The sequence below is a fragment of the Chanodichthys erythropterus genome, chromosome 18, assembly GCF_024489055.1.
Source record: "Chanodichthys erythropterus isolate Z2021 chromosome 18, ASM2448905v1, whole genome shotgun sequence".
NCBI classification, from domain to species: Eukaryota; Metazoa; Chordata; class Actinopteri; order Cypriniformes; family Xenocyprididae; genus Chanodichthys; species Chanodichthys erythropterus.
This window is the reverse complement of record NC_090238.1, coordinates 18,200,064-18,216,944: the sequence shown is the minus strand read 5'-3', so window position 1 is coordinate 18,216,944 and position 16,881 is coordinate 18,200,064. Positions and strand designations below refer to the sequence as shown.

General features: G+C 37.2%; 1 protein-coding gene across 3 annotated transcripts in view; it reads left to right on the top strand.

Moving 5' to 3' along the window:
• The window catches only part of akap6 (A kinase (PRKA) anchor protein 6), a 151,110-nt gene that overhangs the window by 16,193 nt on the left and 118,036 nt on the right, over window positions 1-16,881 (top strand). For all 3 annotated transcript variants that reach the window (XM_067368250.1, XM_067368251.1, XM_067368249.1), the window contains exons 3-4: window positions 14,469-14,720; window positions 15,036-16,442. In XM_067368250.1, coding sequence (XP_067224351.1) covers window positions 14,469-14,720; window positions 15,036-16,442 — 1,659 coding nt within the window. The remainder of the gene's footprint in view (window positions 1-14,468; window positions 14,721-15,035; window positions 16,443-16,881) is intronic.

Below are 16,881 nucleotides of genomic sequence, written 5' to 3'. Positions count from 1 at the left end.
TTAGATATATAATGTTAACGAACTAGCCCATCGAAAAAACTATTTTATATTTTATAACACTAATGTTTGTAGCAGAAGCTCAAAGTTAATTTACAATTTCAATTTAAATCATTATTTCATGTAGATGCATTTATTTATTTTATAAGCAATGTATACAGACCCTTCTTGCACTGTCAGGGTGTATTTTGTATGAACACATTAATGCACACAGGGACCAAGTTTAACACTTACCAAGCACCAAATGAGAGTACAAATTGGCCAGTAAGAAATATTTGTTATTCTATATTAAATATTATTTTCTCAATTTACCAGCCATTTGCAGGTTTTGTTGTATAAGCATCAATTTTGGACCCTGAATACATATAAATAATGAAATACTGTATGCCTAGAATTCAGTCTTTTAGTTGGCTCATTAACAGCACCACAGCAGTTCATTTTAGATGTCTGGGGGTGGATGGATCGGCTATAAACGCAGAATGGCCATAATGGATCTTTGAGTTCTAGATTAGTTTGGATGTGGATCAATAGTTAAGCGCACCAGATGTCTTATCAGATTTCTCTACTCAACTCAAACTCTCTTTTTGTTAAGAGCATAGCTTGCTGGAGTTTTTTTTTTCCAGGTAGGTGTTACATTGTTCGGTATGTGTAAATATGTATTTAATAGTGACATTGCATTCTCTCAGGAAATGTTGTTATGCTGTTTCTGTCTAATAATAGGTTTCTCTGAGATTGCATGACAGAATTTTTTTTTAACTTTACTTTAAAAGTAATGGTGGGGTGTTGAAGTGTTGAAGTTTGAACCGTTTTAGTGGGGTCCCATGGTATTTATTTATTTATATTAGGCCTATTTATTTATTTATTTGATCAAAATGGTCTGTTGTGTTATCTTACCTATCATCCACACATGCAAAGATGGTTGATAACATCTGCAACAAAGCTAGTTAAAGGTACAATTTGTGATATTTTTTTTTCCGCTAGAGGTTGCTAGAAGCCTATTCAAAACAAAGGCGTAGTTTGATGTCGCCAAGTTTTAGAGCGGAAACTTGGGACATGTGGCCTCCATCTTAATGGACGGTGCAAAAGAATAGGGATTGGAGTCTGGAAGAACTCATGTTCGTGGATGCGATTATTAACATTACTGTAGTATGAAGCAAAGCAGGAGCGAGTGTTGTGGAGCTGAACGAGGAGCTGGAGCGATTGATCAACACACGCCTCACGAGCAGCGGGACTCTTATTATGACACAGTCGCCGGCGCCGCTTCCGCTTTTCCGGTCATGAGTTTATGGGAGCTGTCCTTGTCGACAGAACCAGCGGCAGATGGTAAACAGTAATTATGTTCCATAAATAAGTAACAAAATCCACCATAAAACGTGCAAGAAGTAAATAAGGAACTGCTTGAAGCAAGCTAGTGGTTTGGACGCTAGACACTACTTTCGCATTTGTCCACGGCACTGTTGTCATGTGGTTTCTACGTCAGTAAAGGCGGTAACAAAGGTAACTGACGTCATTGACAGGCGACTGCACTGCCCCGTGTCACTGTTTAGAATGGGAATTTTCTCATGATTTACAAGAAGTTGAAAACATTAGAGATATTAGTTAGTAATCAGCTGGACAAAATATATAGCACTAGCCTAGTGGTTTTTGGATATTTTACTGCAAAAATTTTACATATTGTACCTTTAACTACTAGTTACTTGTTTACACAGGACATATGATGTATTTTATATTATTTAAGCACCTGGAACCTTATCAGTTTGACAGAAGTCAAACTAACTTTGCTTTACGTTTTCATATAGTAATAAACATTTTCTTTTATTAAATTGTTATACTCCTTAACTGTTAATTAGGTGGATTTCTGCTACTTCATCGCTTGGAATATCCTAATGCTAGGTTTTTCCTAATATCAGTAATCTTTAAAACAGAACATGTTTTACACATTTGGAAAACTGATTGTTTGGTCAATAAGTCATTAAGATCCAGACTTTAAAGCTCTTGATTCTAACTTTTACTTGTCCTTATGAAAAAGTAACATAGTTCTTGTATCAAAAAGTGTTTGTTACAATAAGGCTTTAATTATGGGTAAGACCATTTTTGGCTCATCATTACCATGCATATCATTAGCATGCTTAGTAGTAAATTCTCAATAGAATTCAAATAGGTCACACATTTTATCATCGATGCATGATAGGAACGGCTCGCACAAATCACATCACACTTTTGAAGCACGCTGGTGAACGCATGCACAGTATACAGTGATTTGTGCACCACTCATGCAAAATTAAATGAACCTGCGCAGTCATATTGTGTGGAAAATTGGTCCTAGTTTAGTTTAGATTGAACTTAGCAGTTATAAAAACTCTGATACACACAATGTATATAAATTAATTAATAATTCTATAGCCTATATGTTTCCATTATACAGTACTTGCTAGTTTTGGTTATTGGGGAGTTACCATCCTCACTAATGGTCATATAACAAACACATATACAAAAAAGTGTCTCTTTTTAGTGTTTTTGTTTGTTTGATTTTGATTGGTTTTGTTTTAAAATGATTTATTTTACAGTTTCTTATGATTTTATTAATTATTTTCTTTCAGAAACTTGTGAAACCCTAGTTTGGTAACCCTGGTCTAATGCCCGATAGTAACAACATTAATGTAACAACACAGTGATGATGAGATTATAGTGAGAGTTTCAGTGTTACTCTCACAGCTGAATCCATCTGCTCCACTTTCAGATGAATCAGGAAACCATTACATAACACTGTTTGAAAGAATGAGGTTTCAGTAACATCACTGTTTTTCAGTCATGTTCTCATTTCATCTTCAGAACAGCGTGCTCAGCTGTTTTTAATTAGACGTTTACCCTCTTGTTGCCTTTCATGATGGAGAATCAGACAGCCTGTGGATCTGCTTAAACAAATGAGAGCCATTCAAATAAACTGAGCAATGTTTTGAAACTGAGATGGAAGAAAGTTGTTTTAACCTCAAAAAGCAACACACTTTACCTTTAAATAAGTGAAAGGAAACTGGCTGCAGAAATGTGCATTATTAATGTGCTACAAGAATCTCTCCTTTAACTAAACGTGTCACCATCTCTGAAACGTGACCTGCTGGTTTCCTTCTTTTCCTCTATCATTACATTTGGCCATTTGTCTGGTGCTGTTTGTTGTTAAATAACACACTGCAGTCTCTGGTGTCACATGGTTTTACAGCCAGTCTGAGAAGCTGCCTTTCCTCTCAATAAATCATGTGTGAGGCTTTTAAAATAAGTGTCTGTGTGTGTGTGTGTGTGTGTGTGTGAGTCTCTGAAGAGGAGCTTTTCCTTCATAGTCCATAGTTACTGTATGTCTTTATAGTTTCCATGTAAAGTGACAATAGCACTGAAAGGATGGTAAAGTTAACCAAATCTTACAGTATGTTGATTTTTGGCTGTGTAGCAACTGTCATTTTCAAGATGTTTCTGAAATAAGAAACAAGATCTCTGATCATTTCAGTCAGTTTGAATGCCAGGAAAATGTCATCATGTTATGAAGCTTTGTAAAGAGACTTTTATTGAAAAATTGGACCCATATATGCACACATGATGAATACACAGTCAATCATTTTTAATTATGTAATAATTGTACATTTTATATTATAATTACATAATTATATATGTAATTATTATAAAATTTATTATTATAATTACATATTTATGTTTTTTTATTTATATGTAATATTTTTCTTCTGAGAGTATTAATAACTAATGATTGATAATGGTTTAAATAAATTAAATACGAAATTATACAAATTATATATAATAATATATTATATAAAGTTTTTATATAATTATCAATGCCAATTATATATAAATGTACATGTAAACTCAGTAAATCAAAAAATTAGTCAACGGCAAATAATTGACAGCAACGTTTTTTTTTAATCAAAAGTACAAACCTTTAAGATTTGTGAACCTAAAGCATAGATTTATTTTTCACCATTATGTTTGATGTTTGAAGGAAAAGAAGCCAAGTTTGCAATGTAATACAGCTGAAGATGTTTTTTAGATTTTATATTGTCTTGCACCATCTTTTTTTCAGAAGACATTTTGATTTTTCCATGCACTTCTTTGGTTGGCACCCTTTTCTCCTTCTTTTGTGGACTGCTTAAAAATCTCTTTCTGTTGATGCCTTGTTGTTGTGAAGAATTCTGTGTGTGTTTCTTGCTGAATCTAATGTTATTTTGAGGGGGTGACTGAAGTCTTTGTGCTCAGTATCAGCAGACAATGAGTCAGTCCGGGAAGCACACATCTGTTTCTCCATGAGAGGCCACAGAGCTCAGCACGGACTGATACTCCTACACCAGTGCGCCTCAGTGACTCACACTCAGTCTTCCTGTAAGCTTCATGCTGAAGCTGTGACAGTGCAGTGATTCCAGAACACCTCTTGGAATGGAGCTTTGAGTATGTAATATGAATGCTGGGAAATATATTGTCAACATAATCATATACTTTCAGGAGAAAATGGATAAATCTTTAAAATATTTTATACTCAGGCAGTTACAGATGACAAAATCATCATTTCCATCTCTTAGAAACAGTCATACAGTATATGTCTCTTGCTCTTAAAACACCGATTATTCAGCAAGGAGTGGCATGGTGTTCATACTGTATACTGCATATTGGCTTTGACTTAAAAGCAAACAGCGCCATCTTGTGGAGAAGATCTACCGTTCAAAAGTTTGGATACAATCAATCTAAGCAGGCACGTGCACACATAGACAAAAAAGGGGCTTGAGCACCTGCCCTTTTTCTTTCTCGAGAGAAAGTGCCCTTTTTTCTAGGGTGCTTTTTTTTTAAATAAATTAATATATATTCCTGGTTGCGCACAGCTTCCCTGTCAAACAAATATATTTACTGAATAAAACAAATAAAAAAAATACTATATCAGGTCGGTTTTATCGAGTTCAGATGCCCTCACTCGCGACGCGCCATTCATGCCCGCACTTACGCTCGCGCGCCCCGCTCCACTCACCTCGAGTTTGCTGCTGGGTGAAAACTTGTGACATCTAATAATAATTATTACTCAAAAGACAGTAACAGTAAAGACATGTATAATGTTACAAAAGATTTCTATTTCAAATTTTCTGTTCAAAGAATCCTAAAAATAAACACAGCGTCAGTGGACATGAGACTTTCTTTCAAAAACATCACTTTTGAATGGTAGCGAATGACTCTAGTTAATAACTCTAGTAGCATATAACTCAGAGTAAATTAATTATGAACACCTATTTGTTCTCTTGTCAATTGCATGCATAATGACTATATTATAAATAACACATTTAAATAAATTACTAAATAATTAATCAATTGAAATACAATGGATAATTTACAAACTTGAACAAACCATTCAAGGTTTATGCATTTAAGTTTAACTGTTTAGATGTTTAGTATATCTGGAAAGTAAGTTAACAAATAATATTAACTTTAAACATCAAGATTTTAGAATATAAATAAAACTGTAAAATTATGTTTTATATAGTTGCCTTTAATATGTCATATTTAAAGGGTTAGTTCACCCAAAAATGACATTTCTGTCATTAAGTACTCACCCTCATGTCGTTCCAAACCCACAAGACCCCTTCGTTCATCTTCAGAACCCAAATTAAGATATCTTTGATGAAATCCAAGACGTAATTTTTTTTATCCACCATAGAAAGCAACATAATTACCACATTCAAGGTCCAGAAAAGTAGTAAAGACATTGTTAAAATAGTCAACTTGACTTCAGTGGTTCAGCGTTATGAAACGATGAGAAACGACTTTATTCAACAATAGTAGCCATTCTGACCTGGAAGTGCTGAACGTAAACAGCTTAGGAGAATGACGGGAGAGACAAACTTGTTGAATAAAGTCGTTATTTTTGTTTTGTTTTTGTGCACAAAAAGTATTCTTGTCGCTTCATAACATAAAGACCACTGAACCACTGTAGTTACATTGACTAGTACTTTTCTGTCCTTAAATGACAGTAATTATGTTGCTTTCTATGGGGGATTAAAAAAAAACCTCCTGGATTTCATCAAAAATATCTTCATTTGTGATCTGAAGATGAACGAAGGTCTTACGAGTGTGGAAAGACATGAGGGTGAGTATTTAATTTTTGTGTGAACTAATCCTTTAAGAACATTGCTGTCACTGCTTGACAAAAAGATGGTGTCACTAACATGTAATCATGAGGATGTCTGTCATAGATAGATAGATAGATAGATAGATAGATAGATAGATAGATAGATGGATGGATGGATAGATGTGGGTTTTGCAGTAGCAGTTGTGTGTAGTATGTGGAGAGTGACAGATCAGCACACAGCTGTGATGTCCACATTCCCTGAGGAGATCAGCTCACAGAACAATGTCTGCAGCACACCAGTAATGCAGACACACCCTTATTCCACAGATCAGATGTACAGTATGAGAAGGATTCGGACACACACACACACACACACACACACACACACACACACACACACACACACACACACACACACACACACACACACACACACACACACACACACACACACACACACACACATACACACACACTAATAATAAAGCACACAGGCATCTGCACTAATAGCAAGTAATAGCATTTTATCAGCTGTCAGGACACACTGATGTGATTTACAAACACACACCCATGTTTCTCACGTCTGTATTTTTAGTCAGTTGAGAACAGATCATTTTAAGTGGACGTTTATTTAGAGTGATGTAATGTTAGTAATGTGGAGAATCCTGAGAATTCAGTCTTCATACAGAGAGAGAATAGTGTACAGTATGATGAAATGTCTGTGTGATTTAAAAATGTGCTAAAGACCTCAAACTTTGAGGCATTTGCATTTTGTAGTTTTTTTTTTAATTATTTCTATTATGCAGGCCTGTACAAGTTCTGCGCATTTCCTGTTTTTATGCATGGTTGTTTATTGAATATTTTGTTTAACATTAACTACCAATAAGATTGTAGTACTCCCAGCTCCATTTACCTTTATTTGCCATGATTAAATCTGGCAGAATGTTGTCACGATATGGGTGCCATAAATAAGCTCACAAAAAAAGAGAATTCAGAATCACAGTCTTTATTAAATCCATGCAAGGGAAACACAGGTCAAAAGGCAAAACACAACCACTTACATTGACAAAAAGGACAAAGAACTGATTGCGTTCAAGTCATGTTGGAAAGATCGTATTTACGAGTTGAATGCACATGAACACCACCACAATGTTGTTAATATGATGGGAATCTCTGGATTTTCTTTAAGCCCCAATGTTTACAAGTTGGGGGTGTGTCAGTGAGAAACATGGCAGAATACTACAATACTTAAAGGTATTTAGGCTTTTCTATTTACAATGAAGTAAGTAATTGTCTGCACAAAATATGATATTGTAATATAACAATATAATATGTAACAATAAAGTTTACAGTGCATAAATTAAAAACATAAAGAAAAACACGCCTGATGCACATTCTTTGTTTTCCATTTTCTAGAAGTGTAGAGTTAAAATTTTTTGTGTAGTTAATTAAGAGAGGGTACTCTGACATTTTACTCCGACGAAAGTGACTTGAATGCACCTGATGTCATAAACACATCTTCCCACCTCGTAAATACGAACTTCCCAGGTGGACTTGAATGTACCATATAGAGGGTATGCATTGACGTAATTTTCCCGCCGAAAATGTGCTCCCTCGGCTGGACTGAGTGGCAAAAGAACCAGCTGCGTAACTGGATTAATAGGAGAAACGGCGAAAACGTGAGGTATGATTTTACCTTAAAATCCAACAATTCGACACAAAATGATAACTGCAAATCCATGTTTCTCTGCTGGAGTCCAGCTTTTTCTGTGAATTGCAGAGATCCATTTGCTTCTTTTTCTGTTGCTTTCTCTAGTTTTTAAATATATACCTCAGGGTTTGTGTCAAATCTATTTGTACAGTCAGCCGCAAAGCTCTTTCCCGTTTTGAATGTGTTTTTTGTGTTTTTCGCGACGTTCACGCTGAAAATCAATGCTGCTGCTCAGTCTTTTGCCACTCAGCGTGCGTGACCGCAGTCCTAACGGTCGACGGTGACGTCACGTGCATACCCTCTATATACACAACACCAAACGAGGAACTAATGAGCTAATTAACGAACAACAGGTAAATTGAATGAAACTGACACAGACTAGAAACTAGGTCAAGTCAGGAACAAATACAGTGAAACAAAGCATACTCCTGACAAATGTAATTATGGTTTGAAGATTTGTTTGGGCTTGTTAGTTAAGGCAACTTTTTGACCAATTAGATGACCATTTTATAGCCCTTGAATTGAGATACTGTTGTTGCATTTCCTTGCAAAACTTGAACCATGTTACATTAATAGCATCAAATGGTAATACCATTGTATTTTGACCTATACCATGTTTCAAAAATTTGGGGTCAGTTAGATTTTTTTGTTTTTTTAAAGTCTCTTACGCTCATCAAATTTTATTACAATTTAAAACAACTGTTTTCCTGTGATGCAAAGCTACATTTTCAGCATCATTACTCCAGTCTTCAGAGTCCTTCAGAAATCTGATCTGATTTGCTGCTCAAGAAAAACTGAAAACAGTTGTGCTGCTTGATATTTTTGTGGAAACCAGATTATTTTTTGATTAATAGAAAGTTCAAAAGAACAGCATTTATTTGAAATAGAAATCTTATTCTTTATTATTGTCTTTTATTCACTTTTGAGCAATTTAGTACATCCTCACTGGATAAAAGTATTAATTTCTTTAAAAAAAAAAAACTTTTAAACAGTAGTGAATGAGTAACATATTTTAATATTTGCATGCAAAAACCATGGTATTACAATCATGGTAATGTTTTAAAACATTTTATTATTTTACCATGGCACATTATCTTGTAAGGGAATTGTACTGTATGTCACTGCTGTGTCAGCAATATAACCACCACTTTCAAGGTCCAGAAAGGTACTAAAGACATTGTTAAAACAGTCGACATGACTACAGTGGTTCAACCTTAATTTTATGAAGCGAAGAGAATATTTTTTTGTGCGGAAAAAACAAAACAAAAATGACTTTATTCAACGTTATCTTCTCTTCTGTATCAACACAGAACGGCGTCTCATTAGGCTTGTTTGAGATGCATCAGCGCTGGACAGACTGATTGGCGCGTGACATTAAAGTACCACGAGAGCCTTTGGAGAGCATACGACTCCTTATGCTTTTGAATTGCTCTTGCGGTACTTCGATGTCATACGCTGATCGGTCTGTGCAGCGCTGATGCATCTTGAACAAGCCTATTATTGGCCGGCTCCTGCTTCAGCATCACACGCATGCGTCGTGCTGCTCACGTGTGCAGCCTTTGTCCAATACTGAGCCGGCATTTGAACGTAAACTCGGAAGCCTTCACTGTGCTTACTGCGTCAGCTGCATAAGGATAATAACAGGGAAGAGAAGAGATTGCTGAATAAAGTCGTTATTTTTGTTTTGTTTTTTTGCGCACAAAAAGTGTTCTTGTCACTTCATAAAATTAAGGTTGAACCACTGCAGTCACATTGACTGTTTTAACGATGTCTTTAGTACCTTTCTGGACCTTGGAAGTCGTGGTTATATTGCTGTCTATGGACAAGTCATATACCTCTCGGATTTCATCAAAAATATCTTTGTGTTCTGACAATGAACGAAGGTCTTATGGGTGTGGAACGACATGAGTGTGAGTAAGTAATGTCATAATTTTCATTTTTGGGTGAACAAACCCTTTAAGGTCCTAAATAAGCAAGCCAAGGTGACAGTAAATTTTAGTATGTAAATCCTCAACACAGCCATAAATAAAACAAAATTTAGCCACACATGTAGGCTGTATTCTGCTGTTCAATTTTGTGTACTAGCCTTGTTGACGTTAATGCTAATGTGGAAGCCCCAGTGTGTGCTGTGACCTTAGAGTCTCCAGTTACCCCCCAAACCCCTGTGTAATCCCCCCCACAGCAGCTGCCCGTGCCGGTGGGGCAGACAAAGTGAGACCAGCACGAGGGCTGCTTGAGGGAGGGATAGGTCAACTCCCAAAATAGCCCCTCGGTGTGGTGAGACAGCCCCTCCTCCAGAGAGAAAGACAGAATGGAAGAAATGGGCAAGTGAAGTGAGTGAGGAAGAGATACAGAGAGAGAACGACAACATATCAGACAGCACGAGCACTCAGAGCTGTCACATCTGACATCAGATCTGACACACATCAGCGCCGCATGCCGCGCAGAGCACACTAAACGAATCTTCATTCTCTTTCATTCATCGTGTTTTACCTCAGCCGGTGAGCAGGTAAGAGGACAGATCAACTGACACGCTCAAGTATACTTCTAACGGGAAGTCTCTGACAGGTTGACATTGCTGAGATTGTTTGAAATATTGTTAGGATGTGAAGCTGAGCACCTGTGTTTTATTTTATGGATAATTGAGTATGCTGGCTTTGTGTTTGGTGTGGTTGTTAGTTGATTTTTTGCACATTTTTAAATGAAAAAGAAGAGAAGTAAATTGGATTGGCATATTTTGTAGGACAATGTTTATGCATTATTTTGTGTTTGGAAAAGGAAGATACTTTTAATGAAAGTTCATTTATGTGGGAGTGTTTGTATGCATGTCAATGTGCTCGTGTCATCAGAGGTCACATGGTGTTGAGAGGGCAGCTGTGGCCCCCATATACACCCTTTCTCTGTCACTTTCACTGGCCAAAAGTACCATGGAACTAGCAAGGGTTTTTTTGTAACATAGTATTTTTGGTACCTTCGAGTAGCATGTTAATATCATGGTAAACTTGCATTTAAACATTTGGGGTAGCTAAGATTTTTTTATAAAGATTGAAAGAAGTCTCCAAATCTTTGATATACAATACACTAATATTGTGAAATAGTACAATTTAAAATAACTCTTTTCTATTTTTATATATTTTAAAATGTATTTGTATTTTATTGTATATATTTTAAAGTGTTTTTTATTCATGTGATAGCAAAGCTGAATTTTCAGCATCATTACTCCAGTCTTCAGTGTCACATGATCCTTCAGAAATCATTCAAATATACTGATTTGCTGCTCAAGAAACATTTCTTAGTATTATCAATGTTGAAAACAATTGTGCCTTTTATTTTTTTTTGCAAATTGTGATACATATTTTTCAGGATTCTTAGATTAATAGAAAGTTCAAAAGAACAGCATTTATTTGAAATAGAAATCTTTTGTGACATTATAAATGTTTTTACTGTCACTTTTGATCAATTTAATGCAATTTAATTGCCAAAAAAAAAAAAAAAAGAGAGAAAAAATTCATACTGACCCCAAACATTTTAATGGTAGTGAACACGAATGTATATGTACATGTCAATATCAAAAAATAAACCCAGACTCAGGGTCTTTTATCATCCCGAAAGCTTTATTTTGTGACAGTGACCTTGGGAAATGGACAACAAAAAATTGATTTGAGCTTAACTTATTTATTATAACTTTTATTGTGTGAGGGGAAAAATAAACCACGGAGTGATGAGACATGAAACCAGCACAGCTATGTAAGAAACTGAGACAATGATCAATGAAACATTTTTATGGTCATTATAATGCTGCAGTTGGCCAATGAGAATCAATTAGAGTCATTTGAATCAAGTAGCTTCTCATTATAAAGAGTCAAACATGCTAGATACTGTACAGAATAAACCCTGATATGTTTTAAGCTCAGAAATGCTCAGTGTAAATGCATTTGTTTTCTTTGCCAGCCATTTAATGTTCAAACTAAAATAGTTTAACCACTAGATCATACAAGTATCTCATAAATTAGATATTTGGATCATTTTAATGCACTTCTTAAAATGTGATTTTTTTTTCTTTCTCTGTTTCTTAAAAATTTCTCTGACTCATCTTGACTTAACCAAATGGTGTCATGATAATCTGTATTACAGTATGTGTGCTGCAGTAAATGATCTGTGCATGTTCTGTGGACTGTAGCATGGTCAGCTTATACTCTACTGTTTGTTTTTGAGCCAGCGATGCAGGAGTGTGTGGGACCTGCTACATATCGCCAGCATGCCTGACCTACATTCATCGGTGCCGTGTTATTTTAGGGAGTGGACGACACCGTATCAAAGATGCTGCTGGTGTTGCTGTGTTGACAACGAGCTGCAGTTGTTTTGGCATGTCTGCTGTGCCCCATAAATGCTCCTGTGAACTATATTCTCTCACCCTTGTCTTGATTGTCTTTCATAGGTTTTGGGCAAATAAATGTATTCAAATTACATAACAGAATATCAAAACAAGGGTTTTTTATTTTTTTAGAGATATACCACATAGTCAGATTTCACAAAATGAAGTTTGATATGTTTCAAAAAAATATTGTTCAAAATGAACAAAGTTTTACAACCAAATTCAAATCTTGTAACTAAAGTGTGTAAAAGAGTTAGACCTTTATTTTATTTCATCTTTTTATTTTAGTTTTGTTTATTTTATTATGGATGCAGTTACAATAATGTCAGTGTGGCCAAATGTTTCAAAAGGAAGTTTCACTTTACAGTATGTCCTTGGAAACAAGTCCTATTTTTGCCCCCAGAAATAAAAGTTTTTTTAAAATATGGCAGTGTGTTAAGTTTGGACGAGATGAGGCAACTGTCCGAGTTTCCTAGCAGCTGAGCCACCCTACCGACTGACACAGGCTGGGGGAAGGGAACATGACATGATCCAACCACATAGAGTGGACCCAAACAGTATTTGGACACTTAAGGTACACTTGAAAAATCTTGTTGCGTTACTTGAGGGAAAATGCAATTGTTATAGTATCTAATGCAGTTACATTCAGCCATTATTAAGTTGAGACTTAAGTGTCCAAGAACTTTTTTGGGGTCACTGTAAATGTGCATTTGCTGTGTAGTATATCTAATTCTTATTCTGTTTTGTGGTCTCATCTTCTGAAATTAGTTACTAGTTAAATCTGAAACTAGTATTTTAATATCACCTCCTGGCTGCTTGATTTAGGATTTGATCCACAGTGACAGTAGAAGAAAAGCCCCCTAGACCCACGGCTGTAAATGTGCTCTTCACTGCTGTGATTTTCACATCAGATGAACCACAAGCTGCAAGGAACTACTGAAAGGGATAGTTCACCAAAAAAAAAGAAAAAGAAAAAGAAAAGAAAAATCTGTCATTAATTAATTTCATTCCAAACCGTAAGACCTCCGTTCATGTTCGGAACACATTTAAGATATTTTTTATGAAATCCGAAAGGTTTCTGATCCTCCATAGACAGCAACACAATTATGGTATGAAGTGACGAGAAAAATTTTTTTTCACAAAAAAACAAACAAAACAAAAATAACCTCTTTATTCAACAATTTCTTCTCTTCTGTGTCAGTCTCCGATGCTGTTCATGTGAGTAGCACAACACATGTGTGTGGAGCTGACGCAGGAGCCGGCCAATACTGAGCCGCCGTTCTGATGTAGAACCCAGAAAAGCGTCATAGGCTGACATGGAAGAGAACAAATTGTTGAATAAAGTTGTTATTTTTTACTTTTTTTATTTTTTTGCACACAAAAAGTATTCTTGTCTCATCGTAGTTAGTACCCTAACTAACCCTTTAAGTACCTTTGTTGAGGTGTTACAGATAACATAGCTGTCCGACATCCCTCATCATTTGGTTAGCAACCATAATAATATTATATATAATAAATTTTTCCAATAAGATTCCATTGAAAATAAAGTATCAACCTAACACATAATAATGATCTATAAAATGGTAGCACACTCAACATGGTCTTTGTATTGTTTGTCATTTTCTAAACAGAGTCAGAGGTAATTTACAGGGAAAACTACATGGGCAGTGTGGTGCTCTTTGGTATATTCTGAGATCTCCTCTGTATTATTCACAAGTCATGTGAAAATGACTCAAATATCCCCCATTTCCTCTTACATGGACGCATAACATGGTGATGTTGCTTTACTTTTGCCTGGTTGAAGGTAGGTGCATGACAAGTAGTCTTGATTTGACTGGTTACTTTTATCAAAAGAATATTAAATGCTAATATTGAAGTAAGGCCTAGAAATCTGAGCTATTTCTTTTAGTGACCATAATAATGGTGTTTGGTATGCATGATACAGATATATCCTGTTTAGTAATTTAATCTTTGCATTGGTGATCTTCTCTAAGAGAATTTCTGATGACTATACTCATGCCTCACGTCCCATCCTTTTTGCTCTTTCTCAAGAATGGCAAATCATATAAAACATTTTGTCTGAACTTTCAATGTCTTCCATCTAAAAACTCTTTATAGGGATGTGCTTTGAATATCAGCTGTGTACCAGATAATGAGATATTTTGTATTTCCAAGGAGCTGTATGAATCCAGTGCCATCATATAATGTGTAATTTCATGCATAATATTGCAGATCATAATATCTGATGACTGTCTGTGCATTTTTCTGTCTGATAGGACATCTGTGAAGACATATCCGACCATGTTGAGCAGATCCATGCACTGTTGGAGACAGAGTTCTCCCTGAAGCTTCTGTCCTACTCTGTGAACATCATAGTGGACATCCGGAGCGTGCAGCTCCTGTGGCACCAGTTGCGAGTGTCTGTGTTGGTTCTGAAAGAGAGGCTTCTCCAGGGCCTCCAGGACTCCAACGGCAACTACACCCGCCAGACTGACATACTGCAAGCCTTCAGCCAGGATCATGATGAGGTCAGATACATCTCCAAAGCATCATCTGAATTAAACCACCTAAAGCGGGTACATCCCTTTCCAAGGGCACATCCCTCACTAATTCACAAGGACAGAAACTTAGTTACACAATGTTCTGTTGGGAGTGTACCATTAACTCATATGTTATTCCCTTCACCAAAGACATTTAGACTATGCAACCCTAGCAAACACTTACAGCAAAGTGCACTTGCTTATTCCCAAACAATTTTTTTCACAGGAAAGATCAGATTACATTTTAAATTTGAGTTTGCAAATGAATAGTCCGTTTGTTTTTGTGTTCTTGATCATCTTTAGGCTCGACTGGATGCTTTGACGGAAGTGGATGACTCTGGCCAACTGACCATTAAATGCAGTAAGGACTACTTCTCCCTGGACTGTGGCATCACTGCTTATGAACTGAGCGACTATAGTCCCATTGAAGACTCAGAAGGTCGAGGGCCACGCTCCCTTTATCCCGAGTTGGAGCAAGACTTTCCAGAACTACTTCAGAGTGTGGATCTCCTCAACATTGCAGCCTCTAGACAGAACCAGGTGTCATCTTCACCTGCAGAAGAGTCTGTTACTCCTACCCAGGAACCTCAAGAGACAATCAGTGGTCCCACCGAAGAAGAAAGTGCACCGGATTCAGCAATGCAGGGAGATAGCAGCTTTGCCCTTTCCAAACGCCCCCTTCAAGGCACCTTTAAGAGTGACATGTCTCCCACACAGCCTTTGCCTAAAAAGCCCATGTACCTGGAGGGTGATGGAGACACAAGGTGCAGTAGGTCTTCATCTCTCCAGTACCAGTCTGACTTGAGCAGAAGCACGCCATCTCTTCTGGATACCCCGGATCGCTCTAAGTTCTGGCTGGAGCTGGAATCAGTTTATCCAGGCAATGGGAGTCAATCCTATGAGAGTCTCCATGCTATGAATGGGAGGAACTTGCAGATGGGTCTCAAGAGATCGTCTGTGCCTGGTGAAGTCCCTCTGGAGAGACGCTCATCTGAGGCCGTGCAGGGACTCCAGACACAGAAGCACTTGACAAACTTCAAGACTATGCACTCCAAAGCCAAGCAGGCTTACAGTGACTCTTCCAGCCCACCACCATCTTCAGGGGAGGACATCTCAGACCACGATCCACGGGAAACATCCTCCAGCCCAGACGATCAAGCTCCCACCACAGGTTCTCTCTGGATTGTTAACCAGAATGCTTTATGCATTTCCAATGCATCTGGCAGCCCCAAAGAACACTGGTATGGTTCGGATGAGTTCCTCGCTCTTCCAGCCCAGCTGAAAAAAACGGAGATGTTGGCAATGAAGCTGGAAAGCCTTGCTCAGGCTTTACCTCAAAGAGGCTTGCAAGAGTCTATCCAGGACGTGGATGACTGGGAGCTCACTGAGCTCAACCCTGATTGGGAGAGCAGCAATGATCTTCTTTTGCTTCACCCCTATAAAAAGCCCTCCCGAGCCGGGCGCTTTTCACCTACTTCCTCGAGTGACGTGGCTCCTTCTCTTGATGACAGCATAGAGTCTGGACGCCTTAGTGACCTGTTGTCCGAAGATGAAGGGGCGCGAAGTACACCAGAGTCCAGAGGAAGAAACACATCGACTGGACAGCCCATTGCACCAAAGATTATGTTCCAATGCACACCCATGATACAGCAACTACTAGCAGATATTCAGCACCAAGAGAACTACCATGATATCTGGGCGAAGATAGAGGTAAGAGGTTTCTTCTTTTTGCACAGTATTCTTAAACTTTCCTGTGTTCTAAAAATAATACTAGCTTACTACTTGGAGTATATGCTGTATACTGAGCTGCAAATACTGAAAACCATGCAGTGTATACTTTAAACTGTTCCATATATACTGCGCTGTATAATGTGCTGTCTATACTGAATGCTATGTATGCCGTTTACTGTTTATTTTGTAGTGTATTGAATACTGTGCAGTATGTTCTGTAAACACATTATTCCATGATAAACATTTCAGACTATAGTATGCTACATTTGTTGTCAAATGATCTCACCATGTTGCTTATGAGTGCAATTAAGCTTTAGCATCAGTTCTGGCAGGTCACGTCAGTCAAGCTCGCATCAGCTAACTCCCAGGTGACTCACGTCTACCTATAGCAGGGATGGACAACTCCGGTCCTGGAGGG